The sequence below is a fragment of the Myotis brandtii genome, unplaced genomic scaffold, assembly GCF_000412655.1.
Source record: "Myotis brandtii unplaced genomic scaffold, ASM41265v1 scaffold78, whole genome shotgun sequence".
NCBI lineage: Eukaryota > Metazoa > Chordata > Mammalia > Chiroptera > Vespertilionidae > Myotis > Myotis brandtii.
In genome coordinates, this window is record NW_005371131.1 from 860,085 (window position 1) to 873,534 (window position 13,450).

General features: G+C 55.3%; 1 protein-coding gene across 2 annotated transcripts in view; it reads right to left on the minus strand.

The window, feature by feature from the left end:
• Positions 1–13,450, minus strand: part of TRIOBP (TRIO and F-actin binding protein) — a 54,569-nt gene that overhangs the window by 10,624 nt on the left and 30,495 nt on the right. For both annotated transcript variants that reach the window (XM_014530812.1, XM_014530811.1), the window contains exons 10-15: positions 8,595–8,651; positions 5,979–6,047; positions 5,799–5,888; positions 5,305–5,414; positions 3,293–3,818; positions 2,319–2,429 (exon numbers count right to left, since the gene is read on the minus strand). In XM_014530812.1, the coding sequence (XP_014386298.1) occupies positions 2,319–2,429; positions 3,293–3,818; positions 5,305–5,414; positions 5,799–5,888; positions 5,979–6,047; positions 8,595–8,651 (963 nt within the window). The remainder of the gene's footprint in view (positions 1–2,318; positions 2,430–3,292; positions 3,819–5,304; positions 5,415–5,798; positions 5,889–5,978; positions 6,048–8,594; positions 8,652–13,450) is intronic.

A 13,450-nucleotide genomic window follows, 5' to 3' on the forward strand; every position in this document is an offset into this window, starting at 1 on the left:
CTTCCCCTTGCCTCAAAGGAGCCTTTGACAACACTGGTCCCTACCCTTTCCTCCTTCCACATATCAGGTGACCCCCAAGCTAGCCCTTCATGTCAAGCCCCAACTCCCCAGGCCTTGGTCTTCCTTCAGCTGAACCACATGGCTCCAGATGGGCCCCCAGGCCTTGACAGCAACCCCAGCCTTAGGGCCCCTTGGGGGCTCCCCTCTGCCTTCCTTGGGCCCAGTCACCCAGTCCTAAACTCTCCCCCCTCTATACCCTCCTACATCCGCTCACCCTGTCATCACCTAGCTCCTGCCATGGTCTTGGCCCCTCCCAAGACCCTTCCACTCCAACACCACCTTCCCGGCATCACCCCAAACCTCCTCAGTGTGTGGGACAAGATCCAAACTCCTGGCTTGGCAGCGGAGGTCTCCAGGCTAGGCACCCACCAGCCTCCACCACAGCCCACGCCCCCGCCCCACCCCGGTGCTCAGCTCCATGCCCGCCCCCAGGAAGGCTTCCCAAGAGCCCCGCACAGCAACCTCCCGCCTGAACTTCTGGAAGTTCCCTCTGCTCAGAGCCTGGGTTCCCAGCATTCTTTTCTGCTTCAGGCAATGATGTGCTGATTAGAGGCAGCCGATTATCAAACTTTTAGGAATTTTGTGACACAGTTAAGCAGGCCATTATTAAAAATTATGTAAGCTTATAGTTAATTACATTAAAAACAAAGCTGATACTCCAAACATCTCTTCGTAATGATTTCACTGCATTTTATTGTTGTCTATGCCCCCGAGGTTACTTCTCTTCTCTGTCTGTGTGGTGGAAACGCTCTATAATGGGTGTGCACATATCTTCCCAACTCCGTGTGCAGGTCCTCAGCCACAGTGGGAGTATTTACACCATGGACATTGGTAAACATTACAAATCAGGACTCGGTTTATTTTTTGATAGTCTAGACTTAAGCAAGTGATGAGAAAATGCTAGTAATGCAGATTAAATTTAAAAGTGTGCCATACCTATGACCACTACATTGTAAGTAGAACAAAAACCTGAGGGAATACTCTTAAGAAAATATTCTCAATAGAGAACTATTATCCAATTCAACCAAAAAATTGCTCATGACATTGACCAAGAAAAGTTTCAATATGTTTCTCGTCTTACTCATCCACATAAATAAAAATGTCAACCAACATTCATGTTAGAATGACACTCGTTTGTCAGTTACCTCTGGATACAAGCATTTGGAAAAACCAATGGAAGAATTATGAGAAAAATCAATTAGCTATATAGAAGTTACAATAAAAAGTATTACGTATTTTTTATTTGTAAGTTGTATACTAAACATCCTTGGTATCAGTAATTATATCTATATCTATATCTATATCTATATCTATATCTATATACTAGAGGCCCGATGCACAACATTCGTGCACTGGATGGGGGCGGGGAGGGGTCCCTGAGCCCGGCCTCTGGGGAGTGGGCCTAAGCCAGCAGTCAGACATCCCCCAAGGGGTCCTTAGCGCTGCTGCGGAGGCAGGAGAGGCTCCTGTCACCACTTCTGCACTCACCAACTGTGAGCCCAGCTCCTGGCTGAGTGGCGCTTCCCCTGTGGGAGCGCACTGACCACCAGGGGGCAGCTCCTGCGTTGAGCGTCTGCCCCCTGGTGGTCAGTGAGCATCATGGCGACCAGTGGTTCCACTGTTTGGTCGATTTGCATATTAGCCTTTTATTATATAGGATATACCATATATAAGTGTGCAAGTGTGTACACATAGGTGCATTTTTTCTGGAGAGCTAGTTGTCCCCAGACATGGCCAAATGTCCCCAGGGGAACAAATTCAGCCTCAGTTGAGAACTGCTGTCCTCACGTTCCCCTAGGGGCCATTGGGAGCTCCCAAGTCCCAAAGACCATCTTATGAGGGCCTCAGCCTGGCAGGCATGGGCAGGATTTCCCTGTTTAGGGAGCACCTTCCAGGGGCCTGCCCATTAGAGCTCCCACTCCCCATTGGCTCCCCATGTCCCCATGGTGGTGTGAAGAAAGTGGTCCAAGTGCAGAGTGTCTTATGAGGGCTATCAGCCGGACCTGAGCTTAAATCCCCTGACAGCTGCAGGCAAGCTGACCTTGGGCAAGTCACATAACCTCTCACAGCTCAGTGGCCTTGTCTGTAAAACAGCACAACGCTCATGTCCACCCGCTGGAGAGACTGAGACAATGCATGTCAAATGCCTCCCATGGTTCTGGTACACAGGAAGGGCTTCCAAAATATTAGCTCTTTTCTGAAAACATGGCAACCAGATACTTGCCCCCGTCCCCCACAAAGCAGCTCTTCAGCCTCACCTGTGAGATGTAGCCTGGGGGGATGTGACCATCCTCCTGGGACCTGGGTGCACCCTGAGGAGCCTCCCCCTGAAGACGCCATGCCTCCAGCTGGGCACGAAGAGACAGGACCTGTGAAGGGAGATGAGGTCAGTGGGGGCCTGAAAGCAGAGAGGGCTGGCGCGAGGCAGTGCGGAGCTGTGGATTGGAGGAGACGTGGCCCTGGTGGGGATGTGCAGGCAAGGGGGACATTCCAGCTGTGTCCTGGATGGCAGGGCCAATGAGCCAGAAGAGCTTTGGCCCAGAGAAGACTAGACAGGGTTGGGAACAGAACACTGTGGCCACAGACATTTACATTATGTAGGTGGCAGGGGAAATGTCTTTGAGCCTCAGCTTCCCATCAGTAAAACTGTGATGAGATCTACCCTATGGGACCATGAGACTGCTGTGAACATATATGAGCCTCTGTATGTAAAGAAGGCCAAGGGCAAGATGCTCAGTAAATGGTCTCTCCTTTTTCTTCTCTATTCCCTCTGTGTGATTGCTGAGGACAGAACTAAGAAGCAAAAATATAAAAAAAAAGCCCTGGCCTGTGTGGCTCATTTGGTTGCACATTGTCCTGTGCACCGAGAGGTTCCCGGCTTGATTACCGGCCAGGGCACAAGCCAGGTTGCAGGCCTGATCCCCAGTGAGGCGTGTGCAGAAGGCAGTAGATTGATATTCTGCTTTCACATCGATGTTTCTCTCTCTCCCTCCCTCCCTCCCTCCTTCCCTTCTCTAAAACTCAATAAAAATGCTTCTTAAAAACAATAAAAACCCCAAGGTCTAGAAAAGAAGATTCCAGTTCACAAAGAAGTCTGAGGTGTCAGACAGTGGACCAGGAGTGAGCTCCCCATCACTGTAGGTATGCATGATACATGCTGTAGCAGGACTATAGGGATAGGAGGGGTATTGGTGGGGTAAGAGGGTTCCCAGAGGCCAGCCATGATGTCTACCTCCTTCTCCAGTGCCTCATGGCTGTCACTAGGGGGCCCCCGGCGCTCCCCGCGGCTTTGGTTGAGCAGGGCGGTGAGAGGCACCCGCTTGTTCTCCCGCAGGGGCAGTTTCTCCAGCTCCTGCCACTTCTTCTCGATCTCCTCGCTGAGCCGACTCTGCTGGTCCTCAGTCAGGGGGGCACCCAGACCCCGGCGTGGCCCCTCGCCAGCAGGTGTCTCTGTGGCCCTGCTGTCCACGGCCTCAAACCATTTGCGTCGCTCCTCAGAGCGATGGGCCAGGTCCCGTTCCAACTCCTCCTGTTTGGCTGGGCGGTCAAGAGTGCGAGCTGGGGTGCGGGCCCGCTGTGGGGAGCCCTGAGACAGTGGGGAGAGCTCCACATAGTCCAGGGATGGCCGCTGTCCATCTGCCTTCCGAGGGCTGCCCCGACTGATGACCTCAGAGCCCGCACGCTGCTCCCCCACCTTCAGGGAGCCCTTCTGGGTGCTGTAGCTGTGCAGTGTGTTCTCTTTATTGCAGTCCGAGAGCCTAGGGTGCCAGCAGAGCCACATCAGGTAGGATCTTGCCCACTCAGTCCCCAAACAAGCACTTCTGGAGCGTCCCCATGTGCCAGAGCCTGGGGATGAACCCCAGCAGAGGAGGCAGCCGAACCCAGAGTCAGAACTAGAGCTTCACCATTAACACACCTGGGAGCCATCCCAATTCTACCACTGACCAGCAGAGGGACCAGAATATCTGGCTTCCCTCTGAGCTCAGTCACTCATCTGTAATATGGGACAACAATGCTTCTCACAGGATGAATATGAGGACTAGGTGGGCAAATGTGTGTAAAGCAACCAGGAAGCCCATTAAGAATAGTGATCAAAGCATTATTATTAAAAGTATGGTTTGATATAAGATCCTGGGTTTAAAAGACTCACAGTGGAATAGGGGAGATGCCCATGGTTACTGCCAAACAGGTGAACAGTGACCTCTGGGTGCATAGGCACAAGATTTAACAACTTTGGCAGTACTCTTCTTCTGTAACAATAACATGGTATATGGTCACCCATCCTAAAACTACACTTCCCAGCATCCCTTGCTGCTATGTAGGGCCATGTACCTACATTCTGCCCAGTGGAAGTGAGAGGTGGCACCCTTTAAAGGACTGGGTGTGCCCTGGCCTGGCTCCTGTTTGGCACTCCAGGAGAATGTAAGCAGTTTCCTGAGTCAGAGGCAAAGCTATGAGTTGAGGGCCACAGAGCTGGTCTGGACTACACACCGCTGGATTACTCTGGAGAAAGAAATAAACCTCTCCTGCTTAAAGTCACTGTGTTTGGGGCTTCTTTGTTACAGCAGCCAAGCCTATATACTAAGTAATAATCCCGCTGCACTGTGCTCCAGTTCACAAAGGGCTTCTATGCATATTCTTGTGACAGTCTGACAAATGAAGTGTCTGAAACTCAGACAAGGTGACTGGACTGAGGTTGAACAGCCAGGCTATGGCCAGACAGGGGGACTCACGCTTGACACCCCTCAATGTCATGTTTCCATTCCTGCTGCCCAGCAGCCACAAGTCCTAGCCCCCCATAGGTGTCTGGGGTTTATACTGTGTGGGAGCTCTACCACCAGGTAACTGAGCCCTCCCTCTACTCTACCCACGGTGGCCTCCATGGGGAGTGAGTTGCTCTCCCAGACTGCCTAGCCATCCCCTCTCCTTAACACAGGACGAGACACAGCCCACACAGCACAGACCAGCAGCCACTAGTGGGGCCTTTGACGCACTGGCATCTCCTCCAAAGAGCTAAGGCCTCTCCCCACTTTTTCAGGATGTGGGGGACGTAGAGGGACAGCAGTCACACCTCAATGTATTTCTGGAGGACTGCCAAGATGCTCACTGCCCTCTCCTCATTTTGTTGATAGAGAAACTGAGGCCCAGAAGGTACAGCCAGAGGCTCCCAGGTGAGTGCCAGCACAGCACTCAGGGATACAGGGGAAGTGCCTCCCCAAAGCCCTGATCCAACCCAGCACGTACTTGGTGACATCTGGGGCTGAGATGGGACGCACAGTCTTCCTCAGAGCCTCGATCCAGTTCCTCCGGATGCCCGAGGTCATGGCCGACAAGGTATAGACAGCATCCTTGGTCTGCAAGTCCACCCCACAGGTGGGTTGCCACGTGGCCAGCACCATTGCTCCCACCCCACTATGGACCCCAGGGAGGGTGGCCCTTCTCTCCCAAGAGAGAGTCTAAGGTCTTGAACCTGGTGTTGAGCAGAGGGTGCAATACCTCCCCTTCACTAGCCTAGTCTTGGAAGAGTCCCAGTGGCTCCAAGGTCTCCCCAATATTTGAATTACCCAGCCAACGATATCTGGGGTCTCCCCAGATATGCTGTGTTGGCAGGAGAGCTCCTGACTGGCTCTGAGGACAGGGTCTCTGGGTAAATGAGTGACAAGAGCCAGGCATGCTCCACACCAACATCTCCTCTGGGGGCTCTCCAGTCATGCCACCCCCCAGATGCACAGTCTCACGTGAATCTGGAAGCCGTAGTTGCGCTGTACTGCATACTCGGTGACGTCAGTGCAGGAACGCAGGTCAATCTCGCCATCCAGCTCATCTGCCTACAGCAGGAAGACGATGGTCCATATACTCCAGTGACCCCCCCACGCCCCCAAGCCCCTTCCAGGGGCCCCCAGCACCTGGTGTCTCACCTCCTCGGCGGTGGAGTCCCTGTAGTACTTGAGGCTGGAATCAGTCAGCACAAACCAATGCTTCTTCCACTGTGAAGGAGGTGGTGTAAGGGGGGGCCAGTGTGGAATGAAAGAATATGCGTGTGCCACTTTGCTGGCACCCTGGGTGCTGCCAGGTCAACCATTCTGCTCAAGTAGGGGCCTAGCACCCTCATCCAGCCCGCTGAGGGGTAGGGGCAGAGGACAGGGCAGTCAGAAAATCCACATTTGATGCCTGGCCCTCCCATTCCTCTCTGAGCTGCAGGGCAGCATCTATGAAATGGGTCGACTTCTCATCCGGAACCCCCCACCCCCCTTTCCTTCTGGGAGCGCTTCTCTGCTTTGTGAACACTTCCATACCCATCCTGATCCTCTCCACCAAGATCGCTGAGGCACCTACAAGCAAATCCCCCCAGGGTAGACCAGGGAGGGGTTGCGACCTGTGTAAGGTCATCTGCCTAGCTAGCCAGGGACCAGAACTTCCCCAGTTATTTTGCATATGCCCCTCGGGATATCCTCAGTCGCCAGGGACAGGACTCCCAGAGAGCAGGACTGGAAGGTGGCCCAGGGGGAGGCATCTGGTCGTATTCTGTTTCTTGATCTGGGTGCTGGTTACATGTGTGTTCACCTTGTGAGACGCATTATCTGAATATTTAGGATTTGGGCACCTTTCTGCAGCGCCTTTCTCTCTGCTCCAGCTGGGGTTAGGTTAGCAGAACACATCAGAAAGGAAAGGGGTGGGGGCCCAGTACAGCCTGATATGAAAGGGGCCAAGCTTGGCCCTCCTCTGGCTTCTGGCCATTTGCTGGAATGCTAGTTCAGGTCCACCCACTGCCAGGGTCAGAGCAGTCCCCGCATCTCCTTGGATTCCCACACATCACCAAGCCCTATCCACCCTGTTTGCTATTTCAAGTACTTAGGGTTCTTTTTTTTCCTTAAGAAGATGGTACATTTTCAAGAATGTGCCAGAAAGACATTTTCTACTTCTTTCCACACTGCCTCTCCTTAGCATTCAAGAGACAACTATTTTATCCCTTCCTAGCTGTGTGTCTTTAGTTAAGTATCTTGACCTCTCTGAGCTTCAGTCTTCAGATGTGTAAAGTAGGGCTAATAAGAAATGCCTAAGCCTCTTGTAAGGTTAGAAGTTCCTAACCCTCCCTTGTATGTCTCTCAGGGCACCTGGCCCAGGGTGGGTACTACATTTTTGGGGATTGCTCTAAAAGGCTGGCCCTCTTAGAACTACCTGCTCTTACTGAGTGGCCTGAATTGCAGCTCAAGACCTCAACTGTCCCGCTGTAAAGCGGGGCAGGGGTTCTGTGCCAAATGATGTCCTTGGCCCGGTCTATGACTGTCTAAGATGGGAGCGAGATGGAGCTCTGTGGGCCTCCGGTGCCCCGAGTTCCAGGCCTGTGTCTGCCCAAGGTACTGCTAGGCCTGGAAGAGATCGAAGCCCTTGTGGGCCCGTCTCCTGTCTGTGCACCAAGGGGCTGTGCTGGCTGAACTCCCAGGGCCCTTCCAGCTCGGACATTCCAAAACCTCGGGAAAGAGAATGAGTAACGGCCAGTGCTGGGTGGGGCCCATAATCTCTGCCCTCCAGAGACCCTGGGTGGGAGGCCAGGACGGGTCACTGGCAAGGTGCCAGGCCTTGTGTGAGGCTGGAGCGCAGCCACCAGAGGACCGGCGAGCAGGCAGCGGGTACGGAAGGCTGTGGGTTGGAGGGTTATAAAGCATGTGGGTAGGAAACACAATGCAATTCCCTTGGCTCCCAGCCCTCCCGGCATGCGGGCTGCACACAGACCAAAGCCACGAGCGCATGCAGGGCAGGGGCGGGGAGACGTTCCCTCCCAAGGTGGGTGGGCAGAAAGCCAGCTCCAGCTCCAGCATGGCAGCCGAAAGGGCAGAACCCATAAGAGGCCACTGTCCCTTCTGGGTCTAAGGACAGACACATTAGAGAAAGGGAAGGGTGATTACTGAGGCCCTAGCAGATACTGGGGCTATGTGAGACCCTTTACCTGCTTGACATCTGTGCCTATTAACCCTGGAAGGAATCATCATCATCCACTATGCCCATCTCACAGATGTGGCCACCGAGGCCAGGGAAAGCTGTGATTTGACCAATGGGGCCCCAGGTTGGTGAGACTTCAGATGTGCTCTGAGCATCATCTGCAGGGTGGGGGAGGAGAGGCTGTTACACGACCGAGTTGTTACAAATCTGTGCGTCTCAGGCCCGATGATCTCTGAGCCCTTCCGCCCCAGACCCTCGGATACCCAGGAGGTCATCAAGAGGTGGGAGGACCAAGAGGTTCTTGGTGAGAGGAGGGGATGGGGTACAGAGCCTGAGGGGCTAGGAGGGCCCCCCCCCTTCCATGGTGACTCTTACACACTACAGACTGCTCCAGGAAGCCTCCACCCTCCCACCCCCACAGTCCAAGGCTGGACAAGAAACACCCTGCCCTCAGAGTTCCCACTTCTGGCCCCCACCCTGGCCCCCGCCACCTGGAAGCCATGGTCTCTAGAAGGCTGGACAGGCGAGCGAAGCAGCTCAGCCTCCTGGGCCGCCCCCAGCCACCCCCCTCCTCTCCACTCCAGCCCTCCTACCTCTCCAGGCTCGTCCAAGATCGACATCCATCCCTTCTTGAAGTTGAGCAGATCGGGCTATGGGGAGAGGAGGAGGCAGATGAGTCAGGCCCATGGAGAATCCAATGGGGCTGGGGAGGAGGGGGTGCTGTACCCTCTTGGCCTTGAATCCTGTAACACTAAGGGCCTGAGAAGCCAGGAGAGAGGGCTGAGGGCCCAGGTAACACCCCAAATCAAGGCAGACTCCCCAGCCACTAATGCAGTCTTGGCCCCTTTCCCTGACATCCAGTAATCTCTGATTGCCAAGAGGGTGGACCAGGCAACTGGGACATCCACCAAAGATGTTCAAGCTTCCCTCCCACCAGCCTACTTCCTCACCCAAGAGTGGGAGGGGGGGGCAAGAGAATGCTGCCTGCAGAGAACAAGCCGGACCAGCAAGGCGAGTGAGCTGTCCAGTTCCTCTCTCTGACAAGGCCCAGGCGGCCCACCAGGAAAATGCCTTATTGCTGCCACCCACCTCCAACCCACTGACTCTCCTGTGGCCCAACCAGCCCTGCCTGCCCTCATCTCCTGGAGACCCTGAAAGATGGAACCAAGCACAGGCTGGGGTCAGAGACCCTCTGGTTCCCCCTAGATCTCTGGATGGGCCGGTCCTGGCAAGGCCTACCTGCCGGGTGCTGCCCAGGGGGACGCGGCCCCGGGGTCTGGGGGCTCCCAGCTGCAGCATGCTCCACAGGGGTCTGTGAGCTATGAGTCCCCACCTAGGCCTAGACAACGAAGCTGCTCATTCTGGCATTTTCTCTGGTCAGGTCCATCTGGTGGGTGCCCAATACCAGACCCTCCTGCCTGTTGAGACCTCTCTTGTCTAAGTCTAAGTCGCGGTCCCTCTGCAGTCTCAGCTCCTGCCCACTGGCGGAGCAGGGCGGGCCAGGCTGGCGGGCAGGGAAGAGGCGTCCACCTGTTGCCATGGCTCTGAGCCCACCTATCAGCGCCTGCATCGAAGCCTCACCAGGCCAAGGTGTCTGGTTGCGTGAAGGGAGCGGGTGGCATGGCTCAGTGGGGTGGGCGGTGAGGATGGCAGCTGGAAACCTGGAAACCAGAGCCACCTGACCTGGCCACCTCCCCTGACCTGCCTTCCTCCTAGGGAGCCCCCTTCTCCTCTTCCTCAGCTGGAAGAAGTGGCCTGAGAGGAGGTTGGGGCAGCAGCCTGGACATTCAGAGACATCCACAGCCATGGCCGTGGGACCAGGGCCCCATCTCAGCAGGCTGGCAGCCCCACCCCTGCACTGCAGCCCCTCCCTGCATACCTGTCAGAGGGAAGGGACACAGGCTCTGCTCAGACCTGAAAACTCTGGGTGGTGTTCACCCTATCTGCTCTCCATTTCTCCCACCCTCTTCCCCAAAGGTACAGGCGTCCTAAACCAAGACCGAACGAAGTGGTAGCCCCGCTCAAGACCACCGGGTCACTTGGGTTCACCTGCATTGAGTCTGGACCTCCCGTGGCCCCAGGGAAAACCTGCTGAATAATACCCACCCTCCTCTACCCCATCTAAATTTCTGTGCTTTGGCCCAGCCGGGTGTAGCTCAGCGGTGGAGCGTCGACCCAGGAACCAAGAGGTCGCCGGTTCGATTCCTGGTCAGGGCATATGCCCAGGTTGTGGGTTCGATCCCCAGTGGGGGGCATGCAGGAGGCAGCCAATCGATGATTCTCTCTCATCACTGATGTTTCTATTTCTCTTTCCCTCTCCCTTCCTCTCTGAAATCAATAAAAATATATTTTTTAAAAAGTAAATACATTTCTATGCTTTGGAGACAGGCCCCACCCCCACTCCCTGGCCCTGAGGAGTTAGGGATGGCACACAGCAGATCAGCCTCAACTTCCAGAAGCTGAGGAAGGGCTCCCTAGCAGGAATGACAGGCTGGGACCCCAAGGGCTGGCTGGGAAGTGGGGTCACAGCGACCTTCCTAAGTCACATGCCCTCTCTGAGTCCAGCTGCCTAATGTAGCAAATGACGGGGGGAGTCCTGACCTCCCTCAAGTTTTATGAGGACTGAATGTGCCACCCAGGGAAAAGCCCAGTGACCCTCTGGAAGCCGGTACTAACACGGCGCACACCCCCTCAGGCATGGACAGAGGAGGCCACCAATGTGAGGTTTCAAACTGCTGGCAGGGGAGGTCCTACGGTCAGTTGGGAACTCCCACCCCCCACGCAGGATCAATAGGTCTGATAACCTAAATCTCTCACACGGCACCTTCACACACAGCTCTTCAGCCCCAGCCACCTCCCCTCCACCTGCAGGAAGCTCACTTTCTCCTTCTCCCTAAGGAGCAGCAGCAGGCTCTCCCAGCCCAGCCCACCCTCCTCCCTTTGGCCACAGGTCTGCACTGTTCCCGCTCTCCTGGGCCTCAGGACCTTCGACATGGCCTCCTCCCTCTAGATCAGTGATGGCGAACCTATGACACGCGTGTCAGAGGTGACACACGAACTCATTTTTTTGGTTGATTTTTCTTTGTTAAATGGCATTTAAATATATAAAATAAATATCAAAAATATAATTTGTTTTACTATGGTTGCAAATATCAAAAAATTTCTATATGTGACACGGCACCAGAGTTAAGTTAGGGTTTTTCAAAATGCTGACACACCGAGCTCAAAAGGTTCGCCATCACTGCTCTAGGTGCACTCTGGCAGAGGGACTCACTCAAAAAGGCCCAGTGTTACAAGTCTGCTCAAAGCCTCCAGGGATGGCTTCAGGTGGCGTCAGAACAAAGTCCAGTACACCTGAAGCTAATATAATAATGTATGTCAACTGTAATTGAAAAATAAAAATGATTTAAAAATGGAAAAAATAAACAAATAATAAAAACAAAACCCAGCTGCCTTAGGATGGCACAAGAGGTCAGCCCCACCCTTCCAGCCCAGCCTTCCCCCTGAGTTGGGGCCCCGTGTTTATGTCTCCACACATCCTCATTGATCCCCAACGCACCAGGACTCAGGCCCTCCACATGCCTGTGTCCTCTGCTTGAACACCAAGCAAACCCCTCCTCATGCTTTAACCTCCTCCTCCGAGGCCCCGTCACACGCCACACACACACACACACACACACACACACACACACCCCGCTCCCTGCGGCCCTCCCACAGCCTCTGTTGCCCATGATTATCTTGAAGACATTTACTTGTCCCTCACAGACTCACAGGCAGGGACATGCGCATTCACACCCCCAGGACCCAGGGAATGTTTGTGGAATCTTCCCTTTTCTTTTTTTAACTATCAGGCACTGTTCAGGACCAGGAAGTCAGCTGTGAATGAAAGCTGTGGCCCCTGTCTTGGTGGAAGTCAGGAGACAGACAATAAACAAGTGAACAGGTATATAATTTGATGCCAGGCAGTGGCTGGGGAATGAGGCTCCAGGGCAAGGCTGCGCACGGCGAAGGCAGGAGGTGGAGCAAACCCTGACTCCAGGCCCGGCTTCCAGCCTCAGCCTTTACCCATTCACTGCACCTTTGCCGCTTGATCCATACAGATCCCTGGGGTCAGGGAGATGGGACCAGCCTGGAGCAGGCTCAGGTCCGCAGGCAGCTGGGATGAAACCAGCCAACACTGTCCGAGGTGCTCCTCCTCCTCCTCCTCCTCCTCCTCCCTGCTTCAGAGCCTTTCGTGGTCCCTCGGGAACCTTGACCAAAAGCCTAAGCTACTTTTCCCGGCCTTTGGGCCCCTCTTCTTCCAGGCCCCTCTTCCATGTTTCCAGCCCCCAAAGGTGACCACCAGCCTTTGTCCACAGCGTTCCCTCCCCCGTCCATCTCCTCCTGACACCGTCCTACAATCACAGGAAGGCTGTCCCTCCTCCCGCGGCCCCCATGCTGCTCCCAGCGCAGGGCAGGCTGTCCCTCCTCCCGCAGCCCCCATGCTGCTCCCAGCAGCCTGGCCCTGCTGAGCATGTGCTCCTCCAGGAGAGGCAACTGTGTACATTTCTTATCTCCGGAGAGAAAACCAGGATAGCCCTTGGATGCCGATTCGGCCTCAGCAGGGCCCGTGTCACCTCTCTACACCTCCACGTCCTCACCTGCTGGACGGGCACTTACCATCCACCTTAGAGGGTCAACTCTGGTAACGTGAAAGCAGCCAGTTCAGGGCCTGGCAGGCAACCCGTGGGCAAAGGGACTACCCTCCCCTGGCCTGGGGGGCCGGGCAGGACACTGACGCAGCTCCTCCCCCACATCCCTCTTTGCTCTCTGACAGGGCAGGGGAGGCTGCTGACGACAGGAAGGGCCAGCAGGGAGGTGGCAGGATGTGTGGAGGCTGAGGAAGTCCAGGCAGTGGCCAGGTCATCACACTCCGGGGGGCAGGGGCCCCTCTCCCCAGCCACCACCCCGCTCCCCAGCAGCCCAGCCCACTTGGCTGGCTGTGGAAAGGGGACAGGCACACGCACATACACATCCTGCCTAACACCCTCTCCTCACCAGCTGTCAGAGCCTCCCTGAGACACTAGTCAGAAACCAAAAGCAGCTCTGCCCTGCCCTGCCCTGCCCTTCCAGACCACCACCGGGCAGGCGGGCCTGGAAAGCGGCTGCTGCTTCCCTGACACTCAGGGTGACCTCGGGCAACTCCTCAAGGCCGCTCCCCCACGCCTCAGTTTATCGGACTGTGAAATGGGGATAATGGTGAACTCAGCTGCGAGGCCTACTATGAAGGCACAGGCATTGATGGAACTAGGGTAGGGCTCACCCCGAGAGAAAGACAAATCCCAGCCATCGCGTCCCCCACCCCACTCGCGGCACTGCCCCACCCAAGCCCCGCTGCGAAGGGGCCAGCCCGGGAGAACGTGGTCTCGGCCGCTTCGACCCCAGAATGGGCTCTGGCAGGGTGGGACCC